The sequence below is a fragment of the Oncorhynchus clarkii genome, chromosome 5 (genome assembly GCF_045791955.1).
Source record: "Oncorhynchus clarkii lewisi isolate Uvic-CL-2024 chromosome 5, UVic_Ocla_1.0, whole genome shotgun sequence".
NCBI classification, from domain to species: Eukaryota; Metazoa; Chordata; class Actinopteri; order Salmoniformes; family Salmonidae; genus Oncorhynchus; species Oncorhynchus clarkii.
Genome location: NC_092151.1, coordinates 39,803,495 through 39,829,691, shown reverse-complemented (window position 1 = coordinate 39,829,691; position 26,197 = coordinate 39,803,495). Strand labels below are relative to the sequence as shown.

The window sequence follows — 26,197 nt, the reverse complement described above, 5'->3', positions numbered from 1 at the left end:
ATCTGAATTTCTTTCTAAAAAATATGATTTCTCCGTGGATTATTTTAGAATGTGTTCAATTACATTTGGACCTTTCTTGCAGTGACGCCTGTGGTGAAAACTCTTTAAAACGTAGCTTGTGATCTTTTGTCCAATTTTGTTCGACTTTGCTGAGACTATTGCATGTCACAGAATATGCATTGCTAATGATCCATCAATACTGTAAATGTGAAAAGCAATATGATTCAAAATACTTTTAAAAGTCATAAATATATTTAAGTTAAGTGAATCATTCATCAGTGAAACCAATAAAAGGTGACCTGCTTTAAGTACAGCACCACTAATATCTCAGGACTGTGGACTCTATCCAGCTTGTTACTGAACTACCTGATTTAGAAGCTGGCTGGAGTGACATCACCACTTCCCTGCAGTGTGTCACCCAGTGGAGAACTGTGGCAATGACAGGAAAGTTTCTGAAGACACTGGACCTCCAAGTGGCAGCATATAAATGCTGTGAAACTTCCCCTGCCGAGACAGAAACCAATACATCCAACACTGAACACACAAGACTCAACACTCAACATTGACTGAAGATGCTGTGTTCCCGAAGATTCCAGTCTTCCCTCAGCCCATTAATGGACTTCTACTGGCCTGTGCGCAGTCTATGGCCAGAGGTCCGACCTCTTCTCAGCCAGCGGGATCTTCTGCAGAGAAACCTGCTAGAGGTCAAGAGCAGTCTGGAGCTTATGGCAAAACTCCAGCAGCAGATCTTTGAATAGTTGGACAACGTCCCGTCCTCTTTGACCATCCAACCAGTCTCCTACATGCATGATAAAGATGGAGAGGGCTTTGCCCTGACACTGGACACTAAAGACTTTTCCCCAGAGGAGCTGTCTGTCAAGCAGGTGGGCAGGAAGCTGAAAGTCAGTGGGAAGACAGAGAAGAAGCTGGATGGTGGGGAAGGCTCCTACTCGTACAGATGCCAAGAGTTCAGACAAGAGTTTGATCTGCCTGAAGGGGTGAATCCTGAGACAGTCACCTGCTCCCTGGCTCATGACGGGAAGCTCCACATTCAGGCACCAAAGAATCCATTATCTTGTGAGGATGAGGTGGCAGAGAGAGTGGTGCCCATCAACTGTAGCCTGGATGTGAAAACCCCACAATTCCTGTCAAAGACAGAGGGAAGCATCACCGACACACAGAAGAAACAAGAGAACACCATTTCACAAGAGGACTGATTTTTATTTCACTGGATGAAACATTTTCTAATACATATTTTTCATGTTATGAAACTGTATGCATTTACATTTCATATCTTGTAACAATCAATATGATATGCTTTTTAATTTAATCAATAAAATATACCATTTTACAGAATATTGCAGTTGTTATGATCTCTTCAACGGATATCAACATAATGACCTTTATTTCTCATCAAAAGTTAACATTCCAAAAGGCTCACTGGCCTGACATTTTTCAATGATCATCTTCAAAAAATTCAATTTTCAAAAAGCTCTCCTGAAAATGTTCTGATTCTAACATGTTTATGACATGTTTATAAACCTGACTTCTGAAAACAAATGTCATGTGGACTTGTCAGGATTTGCAATGTAGGCCTTTTTGAGCAAGTGTCCTGTTTTAGATCATTGAATGTGAGTGACTAGTTTCCACAACTAGAAAATATTGTTTTTAGTTATTATAAAACAGATGTTAATATATGATAAACATAATGCCAGACAAAAAAAATTATGTTTTCAACAATGTTATAGGAACATAAAATCGACACATGACCAATTTCATAATGCTCTACAATCTGAATTTCTTTCTAAAAAATATGATTTCTCCGTGGATTATTTTAGAATGTGTTCAATTACATTTGGACCTTTCTTGCAATGACGCCTGTGGTGAAAACTCTTTAAAACGTAGCTTGTGATCTTTGGTCCAATTTTGTTCGACTTTGCTGAGACTATTGCATGTCACAGAATATGCATTGCTAATGATCCATCAATACTGTAAATGTGAAAAGCAATATGATTCAAAATACTTTTAAAAGTCATAAATATATTTAAGTTAAGTGAATCATTCATCAGTGAAACCAATAAAAGGTGACCTGCTTTAAGTACAGCACCACTAATATCTCAGGACTGTGGACTCCATCCAGCTTGTTACTGAACTACCTGATTTAGAAGCTGGCTGGAGTGACGTCACCACTTCCCTGCAGTGTGTCACCCAGTGGAGAGCTGTGGCAATGACAGGAAAGTTCCCGAAGACACTGGAGCTCCAAGTGGCAGCATATAAATGCTGTGAAACTTCCCCTGTCGAGACAGAAACCAATACATCCAACACTGAACACACAAGACTCAACACTCAACATTGACTGAAGATGCTGTGTTCCCGAGGATTCCAGTCTTCCCTCAGCCCATTGATGGACTTCTACTGGCCTGTGCGCAGTCTATGGCCAGAGGTCCGACCTCTTCTCAGCCAGCGGGATCTTCTGCAGAGAAACCTGCTAGAGATCAAGAGCAGTCTGGAGCTGATGGCAAAACTCCAGCAGCAGATCTTTGAAGAGTTGGACAATGTCCCATCCTCTTTGACCATCCAACCAGTCTCCTACAAGCATGATAAAGATGGAGAGGGCTTTGCCCTGACACTGGACACTGAAGACTTTTCCCCAGAGGAGCTGTCTGTCAAGCAGGTGGGCAGGAAGCTGAAAGTCAGTGGGAAGACAGAGAAGAAGCTGGATGATGGGGAAGGCTCCTACTCTTACAGATGCCAAGAGTTCAGACAAGAGTTTGATCTGCCTGAAGGGATGAATCCTGAGACAGTCACCTGCTCCCTGGCTCATGACGGGAAGCTCCACATTCAGGCACCAAAGAATCCATTATCTTGTGAGGATGAGGTGGCAGAGAGAGTGGTGCCCATCAACTGTAGCCTGGATGTGAAAACCCCACAATTCCTGTCAAAGACAGAGGGAAGCATCACCGACACATAGAAGAAACAAGAGAACACCATTTCACAAGAGGACTGATTTTTATTTCACTGGATGAAACACTTTCTAATACATATTTTTCATGTTATGAAACTGTATGCATTTACATTTCATATCTTGTAACAATCAATATGATATGCTTTTTAATTTAATCAATAAAATATACAATTTTACAGAATATTGCAGTTGTTATGATCTCTTCAACGGATATCAACATAATGACCATTATTTCTCATCAAAAGTTAACATTCCAAAATGCTCACTGGTCCGATATTTTTCAATGATCATTTTCAATAAATTCAATTTTCAAAAAGCTCTCCTGAAAATGTTCTGATTCTAACATGTTTATGACATGTTTATAAACCTGACTTCTGAAAACAAATGTCATGTGGACTTGTCAGGATTTGCAATGTAGGCCTTTTTGAGCAAGTGTCCTGTTTTAGATCATTGAATGTGAGTGAATAGTTTCCACAACTAGAAAATATTGTTTTTAGTTATTAAAAAACAGATGTAAATATATGATAAACATAATGCCAGACAAAAAAAAAAATCGTTTTCAACAATGTTATAGGAACATAAAATCGACACATGACCAATTTCATAATGCTCTACAATCTGAATTTCTTTCTAAAAAATATGATTTCTCCGTGGATTATTTTAGAATGTGTTCAATTACATTTGGACCTTTCTTGCAGTGACGCCTGTGGTGAAAACTCTTTAAAACGTAGCTTGTGATCTTTGGTCCAATTTTGTTCGACTTTGCTGATACTATTGCATGTCACAGAATATGCATTGCTAATGATCCATCAATACTGTAAATGTGAAAAGCAATATGATTCAAAATACTTTTAAAAGTCATAAATATATTTAAGTTAAGTGAATCATTCATCAGTGAAACCAATAAAAGGTGACCTGCTTTAAGTACAGCACCACTAATATCTCAGGACTGTGGACTCTATCCAGCTTGTTACTGAACTACCTGATTTAGAAGCTGGCTGGAGTGACATCACCACTTCCCTGCAGTGTGTCACCCAGTGGAGAACTGTGGCAATGACAGGAAAGTTTCTGAAGACACTGGACCTCCAAGTGGCAGCATATAAATGCTGTGAAACTTCCCCTGTCGAGACAGAAACCAATACATCCAACACTGAACACACAAGACTCAACACTCAACATTGACTGAAGATGCTGTGTTCCCGAGGATTCCAGTCTTCCCTCAGCCCATTGATGGACTTCTACTGGCCTGTGCGCAGTCTATGGCCAGAGGTCCGACCTCTTCTCAGCCAGCGGGATCTTCTGCAGAGAAACCTGCTAGAGATCAAGTGCAGTCTGGAGCTGATGGCAAAACTCCAGCAGCAGATCTTTGAAGAGTTGGACAATGTCCCATCCTCTTTGACCATCCAACCAGTCTCCTACAAGCATGATAAAGATGGAGAGGGCTTTGCCCTGACACTGGACACTGAAGACTTTTCCCCAGAGGAGCTGTCTGTCAAGCAGGTGGGCAGGAAGCTGAAAGTCAGTGGGAAGACAGAGAAGAAGCTGGATGATGGGGAAGGCTCCTACTCTTACAGATGCCAAGAGTTCAGACAAGAGTTTGATCTGCCTGAAGGGATGAATCCTGAGACAGTCACCTGCTCCCTGGCTCATGACGGGAAGCTCCACATTCAGGCACCAAAGAATCCATTATCTTGTGAGGATGAGGTGGCAGAGAGAGTGGTGCCCATCAACTGTAGCCTGGATGTGAAAACCCCACAATTCCTGTCAAAGACAGAGGGAAGCATCACCGACACATAGAAGAAACAAGAGAACACCATTTCACAAGAGGACTGATTTTTATTTCACTGGATGAAACACTTTCTAATACATATTTTTCATGTTATGAAACTGTATGCATTTACATTTCATATCTTGTAACAATCAATATGATATGCTTTTTAATTTAATCAATAAAATATACAATTTTACAGAATATTGCAGTTGTTATGATCTCTTCAACGGATATCAACATAATGACCATTATTTCTCATCAAAAGTTAACATTCCAAAATGCTCACTGGTCCGATATTTTTCAATGATCATTTTCAATAAATTCAATTTTCAAAAAGCTCTCCTGAAAATGTTCTGATTCTAACATGTTTATGACATGTTTATAAACCTGACTTCTGAAAACAAATGTCATGTGGACTTGTCAGGATTTGCAATGTAGGCCTTTTTGAGCAAGTGTCCTGTTTTAGATCATTGAATGTGAGTGAATAGTTTCCACAACTAGAAAATATTGTTTTTAGTTATTAAAAAACAGATGTAAATATATGATAAACATAATGCCAGACAAAAAAAAAATTCGTTTTCAACAATGTTATAGGAACATAAAATCGACACATGACCAATTTCATAATGCTCTACAATCTGAATTTCTTTCTAAAAAATATGATTTCTCCGTGGATTATTTTAGAATGTGTTCAATTACATTTGGACCTTTCTTGCAGTGACGCCTGTGGTGAAAACTCTTTAAAACGTAGCTTGTGATCTTTTGTCCAATTTTGTTCGACTTTGCTGATACTATTGCATGTCACAGAATATGCATTGCTAATGATCCATCAATACTGTAAATGTGAAAAGCAATATGATTCAAAATACTTTTAAAAGTCATAAATATATTTAAGTTAAGTGAATCATTCATCAGTGAAACCAATAAAAGGTGACCTGCTTTAAGTACAGCACCACTAATATCTCAGGACTGTGGACTCTATCCAGCTTGTTACTGAACTACCTGATTTAGAAGCTGGCTGGAGTGACATCACCACTTCCCTGCAGTGTGTCACCCAGTGGAGAACTGTGGCAATGACAGGAAAGTTTCTGAAGACACTGGACCTCCAAGTGGCAGCATATAAATGCTGTGAAACTTCCCCTGCCGAGACAGAAACCAATACATCCAACACTGAACACACAAGACTCAACACTCAACATTGACTGAAGATGCTGTGTTCCCGAGGATTCCAGTCTTCCCTCAGCCCATTGATGGACTTCTACTGGCCTGTGCGCAGTCTATGGCCAGAGGTCCGACCTCTTCTCAGCCAGCGGGATCTTCTGCAGAGAAACCTGCTAGAGATCAAGTGCAGTCTGGAGCTGATGGCAAAACTCCAGCAGCAGATCTTTGAAGAGTTGGACAATGTCCCATCCTCTTTGACCATCCAACCAGTCTCCTACAAGCATGATAAAGATGGAGAGGGCTTTGCCCTGACACTGGACACTGAAGACTTTTCCCCAGAGGAGCTGTCTGTCAAGCAGGTGGGCAGGAAGCTGAAAGTCAGTGGGAAGACAGAGAAGAAGCTGGATGATGGGGAAGGCTCCTACTCTTACAGATGCCAAGAGTTCAGACAAGAGTTTGATCTGCCTGAAGGGATGAATCCTGAGACAGTCACCTGCTCCCTGGCTCATGACGGGAAGCTCCACATTCAGGCACCAAAGAATCCATTATCTTGTGAGGATGAGGTGGCAGAGAGAGTGGTGCCCATCAACTGTAGCCTGGATGTGAAAACCCCACAATTCCTGTCAAAGACAGAGGGAAGCATCACCGACACATAGAAGAAACAAGAGAACACCATTTCACAAGAGGACTGATTTTTATTTCACTGGATGAAACACTTTCTAATACATATTTTTCATGTTATGAAACTGTATGCATTTACATTTCATATCTTGTAACAATCAATATGATATGCTTTTTAATTTAATCAATAAAATATACAATTTTACAGAATATTGCAGTTGTTATGATCTCTTCAACGGATATCAACATAATGACCATTATTTCTCATCAAAAGTTAACATTCCAAAATGCTCACTGGTCCGATATTTTTCAATGATCATTTTCAATAAATTCAATTTTCAAAAAGCTCTCCTGAAAATGTTCTGATTCTAACATGTTTATGACATGTTTATAAACCTGACTTCTGAAAACAAATGTCATGTGGACTTGTCAGGATTTGCAATGTAGGCCTTTTTGAGCAAGTGTCCTGTTTTAGATCATTGAATGTGAGTGAATAGTTTCCACAACTAGAAAATATTGTTTTTAGTTATTAAAAAACAGATGTAAATATATGATAAACATAATGCCAGACAAAAAAAAAATTTGTTTTCAACAATGTTATAGGAACATAAAATCGACACATGACCAATTTCATAATGCTCTACAATCTGAATTTCTTTCTAAAAAATATGATTTCTCCGTGGATTATTTTAGAATGTGTTCAATTACATTTGGACCTTTCTTGCAGTGACGCCTGTGGTGAAAACTCTTTAAAACGTAGCTTGTGATCTTTTGTCCAATTTTGTTAGACTTTGCTGATACTATTGCATGTCACAGAATATGCATTGCTAATGATCCATCAATACTGTAAATGTGAAAAGCAATATGATTCAAAATACTTTTAAAAGTCATAAATATATTTAAGTTAAGTGAATCATTCATCAGTGAAACCAATAAAAGGTGACCTGCTTTAAGTACAGCACCACTAATATCTCAGGACTGTGGACTCTATCCAGCTTGTTACTGAACTACCTGATTTAGAAGCTGGCTGGAGTGACATCACCACTTCCCTGCAGTGTGTCACCCAGTGGAGAACTGTGGCAATGACAGGAAAGTTTCTGAAGACACTGGACCTCCAAGTGGCAGCATATAAATGCTGTGAAACTTCCCCTGCCGAGACAGAAACCAATACATCCAACACTGAACACACAAGACTCAACACTCAACATTGACTGAAGATGCTGTGTTCCCGAGGATTCCAGTCTTCCCTCAGCCCATTGATGGACTTCTACTGGCCTGTGCGCAGTCTATGGCCAGAGGTCCGACCTCTTCTCAGCCAGCGGGATCTTCTGCAGAGAAAAATGCTAGAGATCAAGAGCAGTCTGGAGCTGATGGCAAAACTCCAGCAGCAGATCTTTGAAGAGTTGGACAATGTCCCATCCTCTTTGACCATCCAACCAGTCTCCTACAAGCATGATAAAGATGGAGAGGGCTTTGCCCTGACACTGGACACTGAAGACTTTTCCCCAGAGGAGCTGTCTGTCAAGCAGGTGGGCAGGAAGCTGAAAGTCAGTGGGAAGACAGAGAAGAAGCTGGATGATGGGGAAGGCTCCTACTCTTACAGATGCCAAGAGTTCAGACAAGAGTTTGATCTGCCTGAAGGGATGAATCCTGAGACAGTCACCTGCTCCCTGGCTCATGACGGGAAGCTCCACATTCAGGCACCAAAGAATCCATTATCTTGTGAGGATGAGGTGGCAGAGAGAGTGGTGCCCATCAACTGTAGCCTGGATGTGAAAACCCCACAATTCCTGTCAAAGACAGAGGGAAGCATCACCGACACATAGAAGAAACAAGAGAACACCATTTCACAAGAGGACTGATTTTTATTTCACTGGATGAAACACTTTCTAATACATATTTTTCATGTTATGAAACTGTATGCATTTACATTTCATATCTTGTAACAATCAATATGATATGCTTTTTAATTTAATCAATAAAATATACAATTTTACAGAATATTGCAGTTGTTATGATCTCTTCAACGGATATCAACATAATGACCATTATTTCTCATCAAAAGTTAACATTCCAAAATGCTCACTGGTCCGATATTTTTCAATGATCATTTTCAATAAATTCAATTTTCAAAAAGCTCTCCTGAAAATGTTCTGATTCTAACATGTTTATGACATGTTTATAAACCTGACTTCTGAAAACAAATGTCATGTGGACTTGTCAGGATTTGCAATGTAGGCCTTTTTGAGCAAGTGTCCTGTTTTAGATCATTGAATGTGAGTGAATAGTTTCCACAACTAGAAAATATTGTTTTTAGTTATTAAAAAACAGATGTTAATATATGATAAACATAATGCCAGACAAAAAAAAAATCGTTTTCAACAATGTTATAGGAACATAAAATCGACACATGACCAATTTCATAATGCTCTACAATCTGAATTTCTTTCTAAAAAATATGATTTCTCCGTGGATTATTTTAGAATGTGTTCAATTACATTTGGACCTTTCTTGCAGTGACGCCTGTGGTGAAAACTCTTTAAAACGTAGCTTGTGATCTTTTGTCCAATTTTGTTCGACTTTGCTGAGACTATTGCATGTCACAGAATATGCATTGCTAATGATCCATCAATACTGTAAATGTGAAAAGCAATATGATTCAAAATACTTTTAAAAGTCATAAATATATTTAAGTTAAGTGAATCATTCATCAGTGAAACCAATAAAAGGTGACCTGCTTTAAGTACAGCACCACTAATATCTCAGGACTGTGGACTCTATCCAGCTTGTTACTGAACTACCTGATTTAGAAGCTGGCTGGAGTGACATCACCACTTCCCTGCAGTGTGTCACCCAGTGGAGAACTGTGGCAATGACAGGAAAGTTTCTGAAGACACTGGACCTCCAAGTGGCAGCATATAAATGCTGTGAAACTTCCCCTGCCGAGACAGAAACCAATACATCCAACACTGAACACACAAGACTCAACACTCAACATTGACTGAAGATGCTGTGTTCCCGAGGATTCCAGTCTTCCCTCAGCCCATTGATGGACTTCTACTGGCCTGTGCGCAGTCTATGGCCAGAGGTCCGACCTCTTCTCAGCCAGCGGGATCTTCTGCAGAGAAACCTGCTAGAGATCAAGAGCAGTCTGGAGCTCATCGCAAAACTCCAGCAGCAGATCTTTGAAGAGTTGGACAACGTCCCGTCCTCTTTGACCATCCAACCAGTCTCCTACATGCATGATAAAGATGGAGAGGGCTTTGCCCTGACACTGGACACTAAAGACTTTTCCCCAGAGGAGCTGTCTGTCAAGCAGGTGGGCAGGAAGCTGAAAGTCAGTGGGAAGACAGAGAAGAAGCTGGATGATGGGGAAGGCTCCTACTCTTACAGATGCCAAGAGTTCAGACAAGAGTTTGATCTGCCTGAAAAGGTGAATCCTGAGACAGTCACCTGCTCCCTGGCTCATGACGGGGGATCTCCACATTCAGGCACCAAAGAATCCATTATCTTGTGAGGATGAGGTGGCAGAGAGAGTGGTGCCCATCAACTGTAGCCTGGATGTGAAAACCCCACAATTCCTGTCAAAGACAGAGGGAAGCATCACCGACACACAGAAGAAACAAGAGAACACCATTTCACAAGAGGACTGATTTTTATTTCACTGGATGAAACATTTTCTAATACATATTTTTCATGTTATGAAACTGTATGCATTTACATTTCATATCTTGTAACAATCAATATGATATGCTTTTTAATTTAATCAATAAAATATACCATTTTACAGAATATTGCAGTTGTTATGATCTCTTCAACGGATATCAACATAATGACCTTTATTTCTCATCAAAAGTTAACATTCCAAAAGGCTCACTGGCCTGACATTTTTCAATGATCATCTTCAATAAATTCAATTTTCAAAAAGCTCTCCTGAAAATGTTCTGATTCTAACATGTTTATGACATGTTTATAAACCTGACTTCTGAAAACAAATGTCATGTGGACTTGTCAGGATTTGCAATGTAGGCCTTTTTGAGCAAGTGTCCTGTTTTAGATCATTGAATGTGAGTGACTAGTTTCCACAACTAGAAAATATTGTTTTTAGTTATTAAAAAACAGATGTTAATATATGATAAACATAATGCCAGACAAACATTTTTTCCGTTTTCAACAATGTTATAGGAACATAAAATCGACACATGACCAATTTCATAATGCTGTACAATCTGAATTTCTTTCTAAAAAATATGATTTCTCCGTGGATTATTTTAGAATGTGTTCAATTACATTTGGACCTTTCTTGCAATGACGCCTGTGGTGAAAACTCTTTAAAACGTAGCTTGTGATCTTTTGTCCAATTTGTTCGACTTTGCTGAGACTATTGCATGTCACAGAATATGCATTGCTAATGATCCATCAATACTGCAAATGTGAAAAGCAATATGATTCAAAATACTTTTAAAAGTCATAAATATATTTAAGTTAAGTGAATCATTCATCAGTGAAACCAATAAAAGGTGACCTGCTTTAAGTACAGCACCACTAATATCTCAGGACTGTGGACTCTATCCAGCTTGTTACTGAACTACCTGATTTAGAAGCTGGCTGGAGTGACATCACCACTTCCCTGCAGTGTGTCACCCAGTGGAGAACTGTGGCAATGACAGGAAAGTTTCTGAAGACACTGGACCTCCAAGTGGCAGCATATAAATGCTGTGAAACTTCCCCTGCCGAGACAGAAACCAATACATCCAACACTGAACACACAAGACTCAACACTCAACATTGACTGAAGATGCTGTGTTCCCGAGGATTCCAGTCTTCCCTCAGCCCATTGATGGACTTCTACTGGCCTGTGCGCAGTCTATGGCCAGAGGTCCGACCTCTTCTCAGCCAGCGGGATCTTCTGCAGAGAAACCTGCTAGAGATCAAGAGCAGTCTGGAGCTGATGGCAAAACTCCAGCTGCAGATCTTTGAAGAGTTGGACAACGTCCCGTCCTCTTTGACCATCCAACCAGTCTCCTACATGCATGATAAAGATGGAGAGGGCTTTGCCCTGACACTGGACACTGAAGACTTTTCCCCAGAGGAGCTGTCTGTCAAGCAGGTGGGCAGGAAGCTGAAAGTTAGTGGGAAGACAGAGAAGAAGCTGGATGATGGGGAAGGCTCCTACTCTTACAGATGCCAAGAGTTCAGACAAGAGTTTGATCTGCCTGAAGGGATGAATCCTGAGACAGTCACCTGCTCCCTGGCTCATGACGGGAAGCTCCACATTCAGGCACCAAAGAATCCATTATCTTGTGAGGATGAGGTGGCAGAGAGAGTGGTGCCCATCAACTGTAGCCTGGATGTGAAAACCCCACAATTCCTGTCAAAGACAGAGGGAAGCATCACCGACACACAGAAGAAACAAGAGAACACCATTTCACAAGAGGACTGATTTTTATTTCACTGGATGAAACACTTTCTAATACATATTTTTCATGTTATGAAACTGTATGCATTTACATTTCATATCTTGTAACAATCAATATGATGTGCTTTTTAATTTAATCAATAAAATATACAATTTTACAGAATATTGCAGTTGTTATGATCTCTTCAACGGATATCAACATAATGACCTTTATTTCTCATCAAAAGTTAACATTCCAAAAGGCTCACTGGCCTGACATTTTTCAATGATCATCTTCAATAAATTCAATTTTCAAAAAGCTCTCCTGAAAATGTTCTGATTCTAACATGTTTATGACATGTTTATAAACCTGACTTCTGAAAACAAATGTCATGTGGACTTGTCAGGATTTGCAATGTAGGCCTTTTTGAGCAAGTGTCCTGTATTAGATCATTGAATGTGAGTGAATAGTTTCCACAACTAGAAAATATTGTTTTTAGTTATTATAAAACAGATGTAAATATATGATAAACATAATGCCAGACAAACATTTTTTCCGTTTTCAACAATGTTATAGGAACATAAAATCGACACATGACCAATTTCATAATGCTGTACAATCTGAATTTCTTTCTAAAAAACATGATTTCTCCGTGGATTATTTTAGAATGTGTTCAATTACATTTGGACCTTTCTTGCAATGACGCCTGTGGTGAAAACTCTTTAAAACGTAGCTTGTGATCTTTTGTCCAATTTTCTTCGACTTTGCTGAGACTATTCCATGTCACAGAATATGCATTGCTAATGATCCATCAATACTGTAAATGTGAAAAGCAATATGATTCAAAATACTTTTAAAAGTCATAAATATATTTAAGTTAAGTGAATCATTCATCAGTGAAACCAATAAAAGGTGACCTGCTTTAAGTACAGCACCACTAATATCTCAGGACTGTGGACTCTATCCAGCTTGTTACTGAACTACCTGATTTAGAAGCTGGCTGGAGTGACATCACCACTTCCCTGCAGTGTGTCACCCAGTGGAGAACTGTGGCAATGACAGGAAAGTTTCTGAAGACACTGGACCTCCAAGTGGCAGCATATAAATGCTGTGAAACTTCCCCTGCCGAGACAGAAACCAATACATCCAACACTGAACACACAAGACTCAACACTCAACATTGACTGAAGATGCTGTGTTCCCGAGGATTCCAGTCTTCCCTCAGCCCATTGATGGACTTCTACTGGCCTGTGCGCAGTCTATGGCCAGAGGTCCGACCTCTTCTCAGCCAGCGGGATCTTCTGCAGAGAAACCTGCTAGAGATCAAGAGCAGTCTGGAGCTCATGGCAAAACTCCAGCAGCAGATCTTTGAAGAGTTGGACAACGTCCCGTCCTCTTTGACCATCCAACCAGTCTCCTACATGCATGATAAAGATGGAGAGGGCTTTGCCCTGACACTGGACACTGAAGACTTTTCCCCAGAGGAGCTGTCTGTCAAGCAGGTGGGCAGGAAGCTGAAAGTCAGTGGGAAGACAGAGAAGAAGCTGGATGATGGGGAAGGCTCCTACTCTTACAGATGCCAAGAGTTCAGACAAGAGTTTGATCTGCCTGAAAAGGTGAATCCTGAGACAGTCACCTGCTCCCTGGCTCATGACGGGAAGCTCCACATTCAGGCACCAAAGAATCCATTATCTTGTGAGGATGAGGTGGCAGAGAGAGTGGTGCCCATCAACTGTAGCCTGGATGTGAAAACCCCACAATTCCTGTCAAAGACAGAGGGAAGCATCACCGACACACAGAAGAAACAAGAGAACACCATTTCACAAGAGGACTGATTTTTATTTCACTGGATGAAACACTTTCTAATACATATTTTTCATGTTATGAAACTGTATGCATTTACATTTCATATCTTGTAACAATCAATATGATGTGCTTTTTAATTTAATCAATAAAATATACAATTTTACAGAATATTGCAGTTGTTATGATCTCTTCAACGGATATCAACATAATGACCTTTATTTCTCATCAAAAGTTAACATTCCAAAAGGCTCACTGGCCTGACATTTTTCAATGATCATCTTCAATAAATTCAATTTTCAAAAAGCTCTCCTGAAAATGTTCTGATTCTAACATGTTTATGACATGTTTATAAACCTGACTTCTGAAAACAAATGTCATGTGGACTTGTCAGGATTTGCAATGTAGGCCTTTTTGAGCAAGTGTCCTGTTTTAGATCATTGAATGTGAGTGACTAGTTTCCACAACTAGAAAATATTGTTTTTAGTTATTAAAAAACAGATGTAAATATATGATAAACATAATGCCAGACAAACATTTTTTCCGTTTTCAACAATGTTATAGGAACATAAAATCGACACATGACCAATTTCATAATGCTGTACAATCTGAATTTCTTTCTAAAAAACATGATTTCTCCGTGGATTATTTTAGAATGTGTTCAATTACATTTGGACCTTTCTTGCAATGACGCCTGTGGTGAAAACTCTTTAAAACGTAGCTTGTGATCTTTTGTCCAATTTTCTTCGACTTTGCTGAGACTATTCCATGTCACAGAATATGCATTGCTAATGATCCATCAATACTGTAAATGTGAAAAGCAATATGATTCAAAATACTTTTAAAAGTCATAAATATATTTAAGTTAAGTGAATCATTCATCAGTGAAACCAATAAAAGGTGACCTGCTTTAAGTACAGCACCACTAATATCTCAGGACTGTGGACTCCATCCAGCTTGTTACTGAACTACCTGATTTAGAAGCTGGCTGGAGTGACGTCACCACTTCCCTGCAGTGTGTCACCCAGTGGAGAGCTGTGGCAATGACAGGAAAGTTCCTGAAGACACTGGAGCTCCAAGTGGCAGCATATAAAAGCTGTGAAACTTCCCCTGCCGAGACAGAAACCAATACATCCAACACTGAACACACAAGACTCAACACTCAACATTGACTGAAGATGCTGTGTTCCCGAGGATTCCAGTCTTCCCTCAGCCCATTGATAGACTTCTACTGGCCTGTGCGCAGTCTATGGCCAGAGGTCCGACCTCTTCTCAGCCAGCGGGATCTTCTGCAGAGAAACCTGCTAGAGATCAAGAGCAGTCTGGAGCTTATGGCAAAACTCCAGCAGCAGATCTTTGAAGAGTTGGACAATGTCCCATCCTCTTTGACCATCCAACCAGTCTCCTACAAGCATGATAAAGATGGAGAGGGCTTTGCCCTGACACTGGACACTGAAGACTTTTCCCCAGAGGAGCTGTCTGTCAAGCAGGTGGGCAGGAAGCTGAAAGTCAGTGGGAAGACAGAGAAGAAGCTGGATGATGGGGAAGGCTCCTACTCTTACAGATGCCAAGAGTTCAGACAAGAGTTTGATCTGCCTGAAGGGATGAATCCTGAGACAGTCACCTGCTCCCTGGCTCATGACGGGAAGCTCCACATTCAGGCACCAAAGAATCCATTATCTTGTGAGCATGAGGTGGCAGAGAGAGTGGTGCCCATCAACTGTAGCCTGGATGTGAAAACCCCACAATTCCTGTCAAAGACAGAGGGAAGCATCACCGACACACAGAAGAAACAAGAGAACACCATTTCACAAGAGGACTGATTTTTATTTCACTGGATGAAACATTTTCTTATACATATTTTTCATGTTATGAAACTGTATGCATTTACATTTCATATCTTGTAACAATCAATATGATATGCTTTTAATTTAATCAATAAAATATACAATTTTACAGAATATTGCAGTTGTTATGATCTCTTCAACGGATATCAACATAATTACCATTATTTCTCATCAAAAGTAAACTTTCCAAAACGCTCACTGGTCTGATATTTTTCAATTATCATTTTCAATAAATTCAATTTTCAAAAAGCTCTCCTGAAAATGTTCTGATTCTAACATGTTTATGACATGTTTATAAACCTGACTTCTGAAAACAAATGTCATGTGGACTTGTCAGGATTTGCAATGTAGGCCTTTTTGAGCAAGTGTCCTGTTTTAGATCATTGAATGTGAGTGAATAGTTTCCACAACTAGAAAATATTGTTTTTAGTTATTAAAAAACAGATGTTAATATATGATAAACATAATGCCAGACAAACATTTTTCCATTTTCAACAATGTTATAGGAACATAAAATCGACACATGACCAATTTCATAATGCTGTACAATCTGAATTTCTTTCTAAAAAATATGATTTCTCCGTGGATTATTTTAGAATGTGTTCAATTACATTTGGACCTTTCTTGCAGTGACGCCTGTGGTGAAAACTCTTTAAAACGTAGCTTGTGATCTTTTGTCCAATTTTGTTCGACTTTGCTGATACTATTGCATGTCACAGAATATGCATTGCTAATGATCCATCAATACTGTAAACGTGAAAAGCAATATGATTCAAAATCATTTTAAAAGTCATAAATATATTTAAGTTAAGTGAATCATTCATCAGTGAAACCAATAAAAGGTGACCTGCTTTAAGTACAGCACCACTAATATCTCAGGACTGTGGACTCTATCCAGCTTGTTACTGAACTACCTGATTTAGAAGCTGGCTGGAGTGACATCACCACTTCCCTGCAGTGTGTCACCCAGTGGAGAACTGTGGCAATGACAGGAAAGTTCCTGAAGACACTGGACCTCCAAGTGGCAGCATATGCAGTGCCTTGCGAAAGTGTTCGGCCCCCTTGAACTTTGCGACCTTTTGCCACATTTCAGGCTTCAAACATAAAGATATAAAACTGTATTTTTTTGTGAAGATTCAACAACAAGTGGGACACAATCATGAAGTGGAACAACATTTATTGGATATTTCAAAAAATTTTAACAAATCAAAAACTGAAAAATTTGGCATGCAAAATTATTCAGCCCCTTTACTTTCAGTGCAGCAAACTCTCTCCAGAAGTTCAGTGAGGATCTCTGAATGATCCAATGTTGACCTAAATGACTAATGATGATAAATACAATCCACCTGTGTGTAATCAAGTCTCCGTATAAATGCACCTGCACTGTGATAGTCTCAGAGGTCCGTTAAAAGCGCAGAGAGCATCATGAAGAACAAGGAACACACCAGGCAGGTCCGAGATACTGTTGTGAAGAAGTTTAAAGCCGGATTTGGATACAAAAAGATTTCCCAAGCTTTAAACATCCCAAGGAGCACTGTGCAAGCGATAATATTGAAATGGAAGGAGTATCAGACCACTGCAAATCTACCAAGACCTGGCCGTCCCTCTAAACTTTCAGCTCATACAAGGAGAAGACTGATCAGAGATGCAGCCAAGAGGCCCATGATCACTCTGGATGAACTGCAGAGATCTACAGCTGAGGTGGGAGACTCTGTCCATAGGACAACAATCAGTCGTATATTACACAAATCTGGCCTTTATGGAAGAGTGGCAAGAAGAAAGCCATTTCTTAAAGATATCAATAAAAAGTGTCGTTTAAAGTTTGCCACAAGCCACCTGGGAGACACACCAAACATGTGGAAGAAGGTGCTCTGGTCAGATGAAACCAAAATTGAACTTTTTGGCAACAATGCAAAACGTTATGTTTGGCGTAAAAGCAACACAGCTCATCAACCTGAACGCACCATCCCCACTGTCAAACATGGTGGTGGCAGCATCATGGTTTGGGCCTGCTTTTCTTCAGCAGGGACAGGGAAGATGGTAAAATTGATGGGAAGATGGATGGAGCCAAATACAGGACCATTCTGGAAGAAAACCTGATGGAGTCTGCAAAAGACCTGAGACTGGGACGGAGATTTGTCTTCCAACAAGACAATGATCCAAAACATAAAGCAAAATCTACAATGGAATGGTTCAAAAATAAACATATTGTCACGTTCTGACCTCTATTTCCGTTGTTTTGTATTTATTTAGTATGGTCAGGGCGTGAGTTGGGTGGGCAGTCTATGTTTGTTTTTCTATGTTTTGGGGCATTTCTATGTTTTCGGCCTAGTATGGTTCTCAATCAGAGGCAGGTGTCATTAGTTGTCTCTGATTGAGAATCATACTTAGGTAGCCTGGGTTTCACTGTGTGTTTGTGGGTGATTGTTCCTGTCACTGTGTTTGTTGTCACAGGATAGGCTGTATAGGTTTTTTCACGTTCCGTTTGTTGTTTTGTAGAGTTAAGTTATTTCATGTATCGTTCATTTTTCATTAAAGAAACATGAGTAACCACCACGCTGCTTTTTTGTCCGCTTCTCCGTCTACAGACGAACGCCGTTACAGAATCACCCACCCCCCAAGGACCAAGCGGCGTGGTAAACAGAGGCAGCAGCAACAGCAGCAGCAGGAGAAGCGACTGGTGCAGCAGGAGCAACAGCAGCAGCAGGAGGAGCAACAGCAGCAGCAGGAGAAGCGACTGGTGCAGCAGGAGCAACAGCAGCAGCAGCAAAAGCAGCAGCAGGAGGAGCAACAGCAGCAGCAGCAAAAGCAGCAGTGGGAGAGGCTGCACTACTTGGAGAGATGGACTTGGGAGGAGATTCTAGACGGGAAAGGACCCTGGGCAGAGCCAGGAGAATATTGCCGCCCCAAGGCCGAGCTGGAGGCAGCAAAAGCAGAGAGGCGGCATTATGAGGAACTAGCACGGCAGAGCGGATGGAAGCCCGAGAGTCAGCCCCAAAAATGTCTTGGGGGGGGGCACAGGGGGAGTGTGGCAGAGTCAGGAGTCAGACCTGAGCCAACTCCCCCCGTTTATCGTGAGGAGTCAAGGAGGAGCTCAGAACCAGAGCTGGTGTTGGAGGTGAGCGAAGCAGAGACTGTGAAGGAGTTAATGGGGAAATTGGAGGAGAGAGATATGAGGGAATTGCTGGTTTGGTGCATGAGGCACGACATTCGCCCGACGGAGCGTGTCAGGGATTTAATGGCACCGGGGTCAGCTCTCCATACTCATCCTGAGGTGCGTGCGAGGGGTCTGGTGAAGACTGTGCCAGCCTCACGCACCAGGCCTCCTGTGCATCTCCCTAGCCTTGCACGTCCTGTGCCATCTCAGCACTACAGTGCTCCTAGCAGTGCTAACTGTGGCGGGCGTGGTGCTGGTCAGGCACTGTGTTATGCAGTTGTTCGCACGGTGTCCCCAGTACGCGTGCTTAGCCCGGTGCGCTACATCCCAGCTCCCCACATCTGCCGGGCTAGGGTGAAGATCCAGCCAGGGCGGTTGGTGCCAGCCCTGCTCTCAAGATCTCCAGTACGCCTTCACGGCCCGGTCTATCCGTCACCACCTCCACGCACCAGCCCTCCGGTGGCAGCCCCCCGCACCAGGCTGTCTCTCCGGCCCATCCTTACAGGGGCTCCCTCCTCTCCAGCGCTGCCGGAGCCTCCCGCCTGTCCGGCGCCGCTGCCGGAGCCTCCCGCCTGTCCGGCGCCTCTGCCGGAGCCTCCCGCCTGTCCGGCGCCTCTGCCGGAGCCCCCCGCCTGTCCGGCGCCTCTGCCGGAGCCTCCCGCCTGTCCGGCGCCGCTGCCGGAGCCTCCCGCCTGTCCGGCGCCGCTGCCGGAGCCTCCCGCCTGTCCGGCGCCGCTGCCGGAGCCTCCCGCCTGTCCGGCGCCGCTGTCGGAGTCTCCCGCCTCTCCGGCGCTACCAGGGCCTTCCTCTTCTCCGGCGCTGCCGGAGTCTCCCGCCTGTTCGGCGCTACGAGAGCTACTCAGTCCAGCGCTGCCGGAGCTTCCCGTCTGCCCAGCGCCAGCTGAGCTTCCCGTCTGCCCAGCGCCAGCTGAGCTTCCCGTCTGCCCAGCGCCAGCTGAGCTTCCCGTCTGCCCAGCGCCAGCTGAGCCTCCCGTCTGCCCAGCGCCGCCAGCGCCGCCCGTCTGCCCAGCGGCGCCAGCGCCGCCCGTCTGCCCAGCGCCGCCAGCGCCGTCCGTCTGCCCAGCGCCGCCAGTGCCGCCCATCTGCCCAGCGCCGCCAGTGCCGCCCGTCTGCCCAGCGCCGCCAGTGCCGCCCGTCTGCCAGGAGCCGCCAGTGCCGCCCGTCTGCCAGGGGCCGCCAGTGCCGCCAGTCAGCCAGGGGCCGCCAGTGCCGCCAGTCAGCCAGGGGCCGCCAGTCAGCCAGGGGCCGCCAGTGCCACCAGTCAGCCAGGGGCCGCCAGTGCCGCCAGTCAGCCAGGGGCCGCCAGTGCCGCCAGTCAGCCAGGGGCCGCCAGTAAGCCAGGGGCCGCCAGTAAGCCAGGGGCCGCCAGTGCCGCCAGTCAGCCAGGGGCCGCCAGTAAGCCAGGGGCCATCAGTGCCGCCAGTCAGCCAGGGGCCGCCAGTCAGCCAGGGGCCGCCAGTGCCGCCAGTCAGCCAGGGGCCGCCAGTCAGCCAGGGGCCGCCAGTGCCGCCAGTCAGCCAGGGGCCGCCAGTGCCGCCAGTCAGCCAGGGGCCGCCAGTAAGCCAGGGGCCGCCAGTAAGCCAGGGGCCGCCAGTGCCACCAGTCAGCCAGGGGCCGCCAGTAAGCCAGGGGCCGTCAGTGCCGCCAGTCAGCCAGGGGCCGCCAGTCAGCCAGGGGCCGCCAGTGCCGCCAGTCAGCCAGGGGCCGCCCGAGCAGCTGCCCCTCTGTCCAGAGCAGCTGTCGCCCCTCTGTCCAGAGCAGCTGTCGCCCCTCTATCCCAAGCTGCTGCCGCCCCTCTGTCCCGAGCAGCTGCCCTTCTGTCCCGAGCAGCTGCCCCTCTGTCCCGAGCTGCTGCCGCCCCTCTGTCCCGAGCTGCTGCCGCCCCTCTGTCCCGAGCAGCTGCCCCTCTGTCCCGAGCAGCTGCCCCTCTGTCCCGAGCAGCTGCTTCACCTATGTCCCAAGCAGCCCCTCTGTCCAGTGGGGTCATTGAGAGGGGTGGCCATGGTGAGTAAGCCACGGAGGCGGACAATAAGGCGGACTAAGACAATGGTGAAGTGGGGTCCGCGTCCCGCGCCAGAGCCGCCACCGCGGACAGACGCCCACCCAGACCCTCCCCTATAGGTCAAGGTTTTGCGGCCGGAGTCTGCACCTTTGGGGGGGGGGTACTGTCACGTTCTGACCTCTATTTCCATTGTTTTGTATTTATTTAGTATGGTCAGGGCGTGAGTTGGGTGGGCAGTCTATGTTTGTTTTTCTATGTTTTGGGGCATTTCTATGTTTTCGGCCTAGTATGGTTCTCAATCAGAGGCAGGTGTCATTAGTTGTCTCTGATTGAGAATCATACTTAGGTAGCCTGGGTTTCACTGTGTGTTTGTGGGTGATTGTTCCTGTCACTGTGTTTGTTGTCACAGGATTGGCTGTATCGGTTTTTTGACGTTCCGTTTGTTGTTTTGTAGAGTTAAGTTATTTCATGTATCGTTCATTTTCCATTAAAGAAACATGAGTAACCACCACGCTGCTTTTTGGTCCGCTTCTCCGTCTACAGACGAACGCCGTTACACATATCCAGGTGTTAGAATGGCCAAGTCAAAGTCCAGACCTGAATCCAATCCAAGAATCTGTGGAAAGAACTGAAAACTGCTGTTCACAAATGCTCTCCATCCAACCTCACTGAGCTCGAGCTGTTTTCCAAGGAGGAATGGGAAAAAATGTCAGTCTCTCGATGTGCAAAACTGATAGAGACATACCCCAAGCGACTTATAGCTGTAATCGCAGCAAAAGGTGACGCTACAAAGTATTAACTTAAGGGGGCTGAATAATTTTGCACGCCCAATTTTTCAGTTTTTGATTTGTTAAAAAAGTTTGAAATATCCAATAAATGTCGTTCCACTTCATGATTGTGTCCCACTTGTTGTTGATTCTTCACAAAAAAATACAATTTTATATCTTTATGTTTGAAGCCTGAAATGTGGCAAAAGGTCGCAAAGTTCAAGGGGCCGAATACTTTCGCAAGGCACTGTAAATGCTGTGAAACTTCCCCTGCCGAGACAGAAACCAATACATCCAACACTGAACACACAAGACTCAACACTCAACATTGACTGAAGATGCTGTGTTCCCGAGGATTCCAGTCTTCCCTCAGCCCATTGATGGACTTCTACTGGCCTGTGCGCAGTCTATGGCCAGAGGTCCGACCTCTTCTCAGCCAGCGGGATCTTCTGCAGAGAAACCTGCTAGAGATCAAGAGCAGTCTGGAGCTTATGGCAAAACTCCAGCAGCAGATCTTTGAAGAGTTGGACAACGTCCCGTCCTCTTTGACCATCCAACCAGTCTCCTACAAGCATCATAAAGATGGAGAGGGCTTTGCCCTGACACTGGACACTAAAGACTTTTCCCCAGAGGAGCTGTCTGTCAAGCAGGTGGGCAGGAAGCTGAAAGTCAGTGGGAAGACAGAGAAGAAGCTGGATGATGGGGAAGGCTCCTACTCTTACAGATGCCAAGAGTTCAGACGAGTTTGATCTGCCTGAAAAGGTGAATCCTGAGACAGTCACCTGCTCCCTGGCTCATGACGGGAAGCTCCACATTCAGGCACCAAAGAATTCATTATCTTGTGAGGAGGAGGTGGCAGAGAGAGTGGTTCCCATCAACTGTAGCCTGGATGTGGAAACCCCACAATTCCTGTCAAAGACAGAGGGAAGCATCACCGACACACAGAAGAAACAAGAGAACAGCGTTTCACACGAGGACTGATTTTTATTTCACTGGATGAAACATTTTCTAATACATATTTTTCATGTTATGAAACTGTATGCATGTACATTTCATATATTGTAACAATCAATATGATATGCTTTTTAATTTAATCAATAAAATATACAATTTTACAGAATATTGCAGTTGTTATGATCTCTTCAACGGATATCAACATAATGACCATTATCTCTCATCAAAAGTTAACTTTCCAAAAGGCTCACTGGCCTGAAATTTTTCAATTATCATTTTCAATAAATTCAATTTTCAAAAAGCTCTCCTGAAAATGTTCTGATTCTAACATGTTTATGACATGTTTATAAACCTGACTTCTGAAAACAAATGTCATGTGGACTTGAGCAAGTGTCCTGTTTTAGATCATTGAATGTGAGTGAATAGTTTCCACAACTAGAAAATATTGTTTTTAGTTATTAAAAAACATACGTAAATATATGATAAACATAATGCCAGACAAACATTCTTTCAACTTTCAACAATATTATAAGAACATACAATCGACACATGACCAATTTCATAATGCTGTACAATCTGCATTTATTTTATTCAAAATATGATTTCTCCGTGGATTATTTTAGAATGTGTTCAATTACATTTGGACCTTTCTTGCAGTGACGCCTGTGGTGAAAACTCTTTAAAACGTAGCTTGTGATCTTTGGTCCAATTTTGTTCGACTTTGCTGATACTATTACATGTCACAGAATATGCATTGCTAATGATCCATCAATACTGTAAATGTGAAAAGCAATATGATTCAAAATACTTTTAAAAGTCATAAATATATTTAAGTTAAGTGAATCATTCATCAGTGAAACCAATAAAAGGTGACCTGCTTTAAGTACAGCACCACTAATATCTCAGGACTGTGGACTTCATCCAGCTTGTTACTGAACTACCTGATTTAGAAGCTGGCTGGAGTGACGTCACCACTTCCCCTTCAGTGTGTCACCCAGTGGAGAACTGTGGCAATGACAGGAAAGTTTGTTTGGCCATCCAACCAGTCTCCTGCAAGCTGGATAAAGATGGAGAGGTCTTTGCACTGACACTGGACACTGAAGACCTTTCCCCAGAGGAGCTGTCTGTCAAGCAGGTGGGCAGGAAGCTGAAAGTCAGTGGGAAGACAGAGAAGAAGCTGGGTGATGGGGAAGGCTCCTACTCTTACAGATGCCAAGAGTTCAGACAAGAGTTTGATCTGCCTGAAGGGGTGAATCCTGAGACAGTCACCTTCTCCCTGGCTCACCATTATTTCTCATAAAAAATTAACTTTCCACATTGATGCACCAAATAATCAATTTTCTGCTGAGGAGGAGGTAGCTGGGAGAGTGGTGCCCATCATCTGTTGCCTCAATGTGAAGATGCCACAATCCGTCAGCTCACAGACAGAGGGCAGTACCACAGAGGACAGAACCACAGACACACACAAGTATCAATTGTCTATGGACAAAATACATATTGCCTAAAGCCTGGCCTCAAGTATTATTCATAGAATATTTTGTTTTGATAATTAATTCTCTAAATGTTTTTATTAGATTGTCTCTGAAATAATGTCTTTCTGTCGTTTTGTTACACAATAAAATGTTCAGTACACTTCTAATAGTTGTTCAATTCACTCGTTGAAATTAAAGATACTATATTTTACTATACTATATATACAGTATTTTTTAAATAGGCAAGTCAATTAAGAAAACATTCTAATTTTCAGTGAATACCTAGGAACAGTGGGTTAACTGCCTGTTCAGGGGCAGAATGCCAGATTTGTACCTTGTCAGCTCAGGGGTTTGAACTTGCAACCTTACGGTTACTAGTCCAACGCTCTAACCACTTGGCTACCCTGCCTCCCCCCCAGTATGCTAGCTAGAGGAAACTATATTTAACATTTTGGATGGATCCAGGCCCATATTTTTGTTCATGTATAAGGAAATCATTATTGACATAATCAGGAAAATCCTGTAAGTTCATTAAAACCTCACCAGACCTTTCATTTCAGTTACATGTTCATGTCCTGGGATCATTTCCTGGTTGGTCACCTTTTTGATGTAGAGTATTTACACTCCTCATAATGTTTTACTTACATTGTGTTGAGAAATAGTTCAGATATGGCAGGGTCTCTTCAGCGATATCATGGTGACTGGTGGGAACACTACTACCACTCAACTCCTGTGACCCTCAGACATTCTCTAGCGTAGTTTGAAGAGTGTGAATATGACACTAACATAGACACACACAGACCATACAGTACATATGTACCCGGAACCTGTTTGCGCTCATTTTGACTAACTACATTACTCTTATAAAACTCAACTCTGTTATAATATCAAAACATAGTCTTTCAATCCACTAAGTGATTTTCAAGACATGTATTGAAATGGCAGCAAAACCAGGCCAGGGACACAATTTAAAAAAAACTTTATTGAACATGCTAAAATATTGGCTTTACATTCCATGCCATTGATAATTATTGATGTTGAATTCATCAAATTTGACAAAATAGTTATTTCATTGAGATAGTACAGAAATTATGATATTCATGGGAGTTATTTTTATTTTCCAAACATAAAATGAATGGTTATAGCAATATCATGAATGAGTCATCGTAATCAGTCCTTCTTGGGCTCTGCCTCCACAGCAGTGCTCTCAGTGGCAGCCCCGGGTGATGTTACTGCTGATGAACAAGTGATAGGAACCACTCTCTCATTGCTTTCCGTCACAGCAGCCACTTTTGGTGCCTGAATCTGTAGCTGTCCATCATTCAAAGAGCAGGTGACTGTCTCAGGATTCACCCCTTCAGGCAAGTCAAACTCCTGTTTAAACTCCTGGCATCTGTAAGAGAAGGAGCCTTTCCCGTCGTCCTGCTTCTTCTCCGTCTTCCCACTGACTCTCAGCTTCCTGCCCACCTGCTTGACAGACAGATCCGCTGGAGAAAAGTCTTTAGTGTCCAGTGTCAGGGCAAAGCGGTTGTTTTCTTTCCCCATCTGGAAAGCGATGGGCTTGAAGTCAGTTAAAGATAATGGGCCATCAATGTCTTCGAAAATCTTTTGGTGGAGTCGTTGCATATATTCCATATTGTGCCTCATCTCCTGCATGTTTCGCATCATTTCCTGCTCCATCTGGAAGAAGAGAGGCCGGGTCTCTGGCCAGAGGCTGCGGACGGGCCAGTGGAAGTCCATGAAGGGGCCCATTGGGCTCATTGGGTTGAGGGAAGACTGCATCATGCTGGGGCAAAGCATATTCAAAATCGAATCTGCGTCGTTTCTGCTAGTTGGTCTCTTCTCCCTGATTGTGTCTCCGCGAGCTTCTGTCCCCAGCAGACTAGGGCTCACAGCTTTTATACTGTCCAATGGAAAGTTCCAGTAGCATTCCTCTGACTTCAACGTCTGAGTGTTATGACTACGCAACTTTTGTCATTCTCCAAAACAAGCCCCGGGTAATAGTGCAGTCTGACTGCCAAATGCCTTAGGGATATATCGTTGTTCTATTTACAGAGTGGCCGCTGAAGCAGGTCAGAGTCGCAGGGCCACATAACGTCCTTTAAATAAGAGTAGCCTCCAAAGTGAGCAAGTAATCTACAACAGCTGCTTTGTCATGCTGTCATTTCTGTCCATGAATAACCTTTCCCCCATGACAACAAATCCAAAGTTTTCCTGAAATCACTGTACTTATGAGGATAACAGTTATAACATATGG

The 26,197-nt window shown here is 43.1% G+C and overlaps 7 protein-coding genes and 3 pseudogenes across 7 annotated transcripts; 9 read left to right on the top strand and 1 right to left on the bottom strand.

Moving 5' to 3' along the window:
• Positions 1–572: 572 nt before the first annotated feature.
• LOC139410018 (heat shock protein 30-like) lies at positions 573–1,217 on the top strand (annotated as a pseudogene).
• A 1,108-nt stretch (positions 1,218–2,325) lies between these two features.
• Positions 2,326–2,971, top strand: LOC139410017 (heat shock protein 30-like). Its single transcript, XM_071155436.1, has one exon. It carries the CDS (start codon positions 2,363–2,365, stop codon positions 2,969–2,971), a length of 609 nt encoding a protein of 202 aa, XP_071011537.1. The 5' UTR covers positions 2,326–2,362.
• Positions 2,972–4,116: 1,145 nt separating this feature from the next.
• Positions 4,117–4,762, top strand: LOC139410016 (heat shock protein 30-like). Its single transcript, XM_071155435.1, has one exon. The coding sequence runs from the start codon at positions 4,154–4,156 to the stop codon at positions 4,760–4,762; it is 609 nt and encodes a 202-aa protein (XP_071011536.1). The 5' UTR covers positions 4,117–4,153.
• Positions 4,763–5,907: 1,145 nt separating this feature from the next.
• LOC139410015 (heat shock protein 30-like) lies at positions 5,908–6,553 on the top strand. Its single transcript, XM_071155434.1, has one exon. The coding sequence runs from the start codon at positions 5,945–5,947 to the stop codon at positions 6,551–6,553; it is 609 nt and encodes a 202-aa protein (XP_071011535.1). The 5' UTR covers positions 5,908–5,944.
• A 1,145-nt stretch (positions 6,554–7,698) lies between these two features.
• Positions 7,699–8,344, top strand: LOC139410013 (heat shock protein 30-like). The gene has a single exon (XM_071155433.1). The coding sequence runs from the start codon at positions 7,736–7,738 to the stop codon at positions 8,342–8,344; it is 609 nt and encodes a 202-aa protein (XP_071011534.1). The 5' UTR covers positions 7,699–7,735.
• A 1,144-nt stretch (positions 8,345–9,488) lies between these two features.
• Positions 9,489–11,961, top strand: LOC139409688 (heat shock protein 30-like; annotated as a pseudogene).
• Positions 11,962–13,070: 1,109 nt separating this feature from the next.
• On the top strand, positions 13,071–13,752 carry LOC139410012 (heat shock protein 30-like). The gene has a single exon (XM_071155432.1). The coding sequence runs from the start codon at positions 13,108–13,110 to the stop codon at positions 13,750–13,752; it is 645 nt and encodes a 214-aa protein (XP_071011533.1). The 5' UTR covers positions 13,071–13,107.
• A 1,146-nt stretch (positions 13,753–14,898) lies between these two features.
• Positions 14,899–15,543, top strand: LOC139410011 (heat shock protein 30-like). Its single transcript, XM_071155431.1, has one exon. It carries the CDS (start codon positions 14,899–14,901, stop codon positions 15,541–15,543), a length of 645 nt encoding a protein of 214 aa, XP_071011532.1.
• A 6,272-nt stretch (positions 15,544–21,815) lies between these two features.
• On the top strand, positions 21,816–22,495 carry LOC139410010 (heat shock protein 30-like; annotated as a pseudogene).
• Positions 22,496–24,902: 2,407 nt separating this feature from the next.
• Positions 24,903–25,923, bottom strand: LOC139408811 (heat shock protein beta-11-like). Its single transcript, XM_071153154.1, has one exon. The coding sequence runs from the start codon at positions 25,738–25,740 to the stop codon at positions 25,111–25,113; it is 630 nt and encodes a 209-aa protein (XP_071009255.1). The 5' UTR covers positions 25,741–25,923; the 3' UTR covers positions 24,903–25,110.
• Between the last annotated feature and the right edge of the window lie 274 nt (positions 25,924–26,197).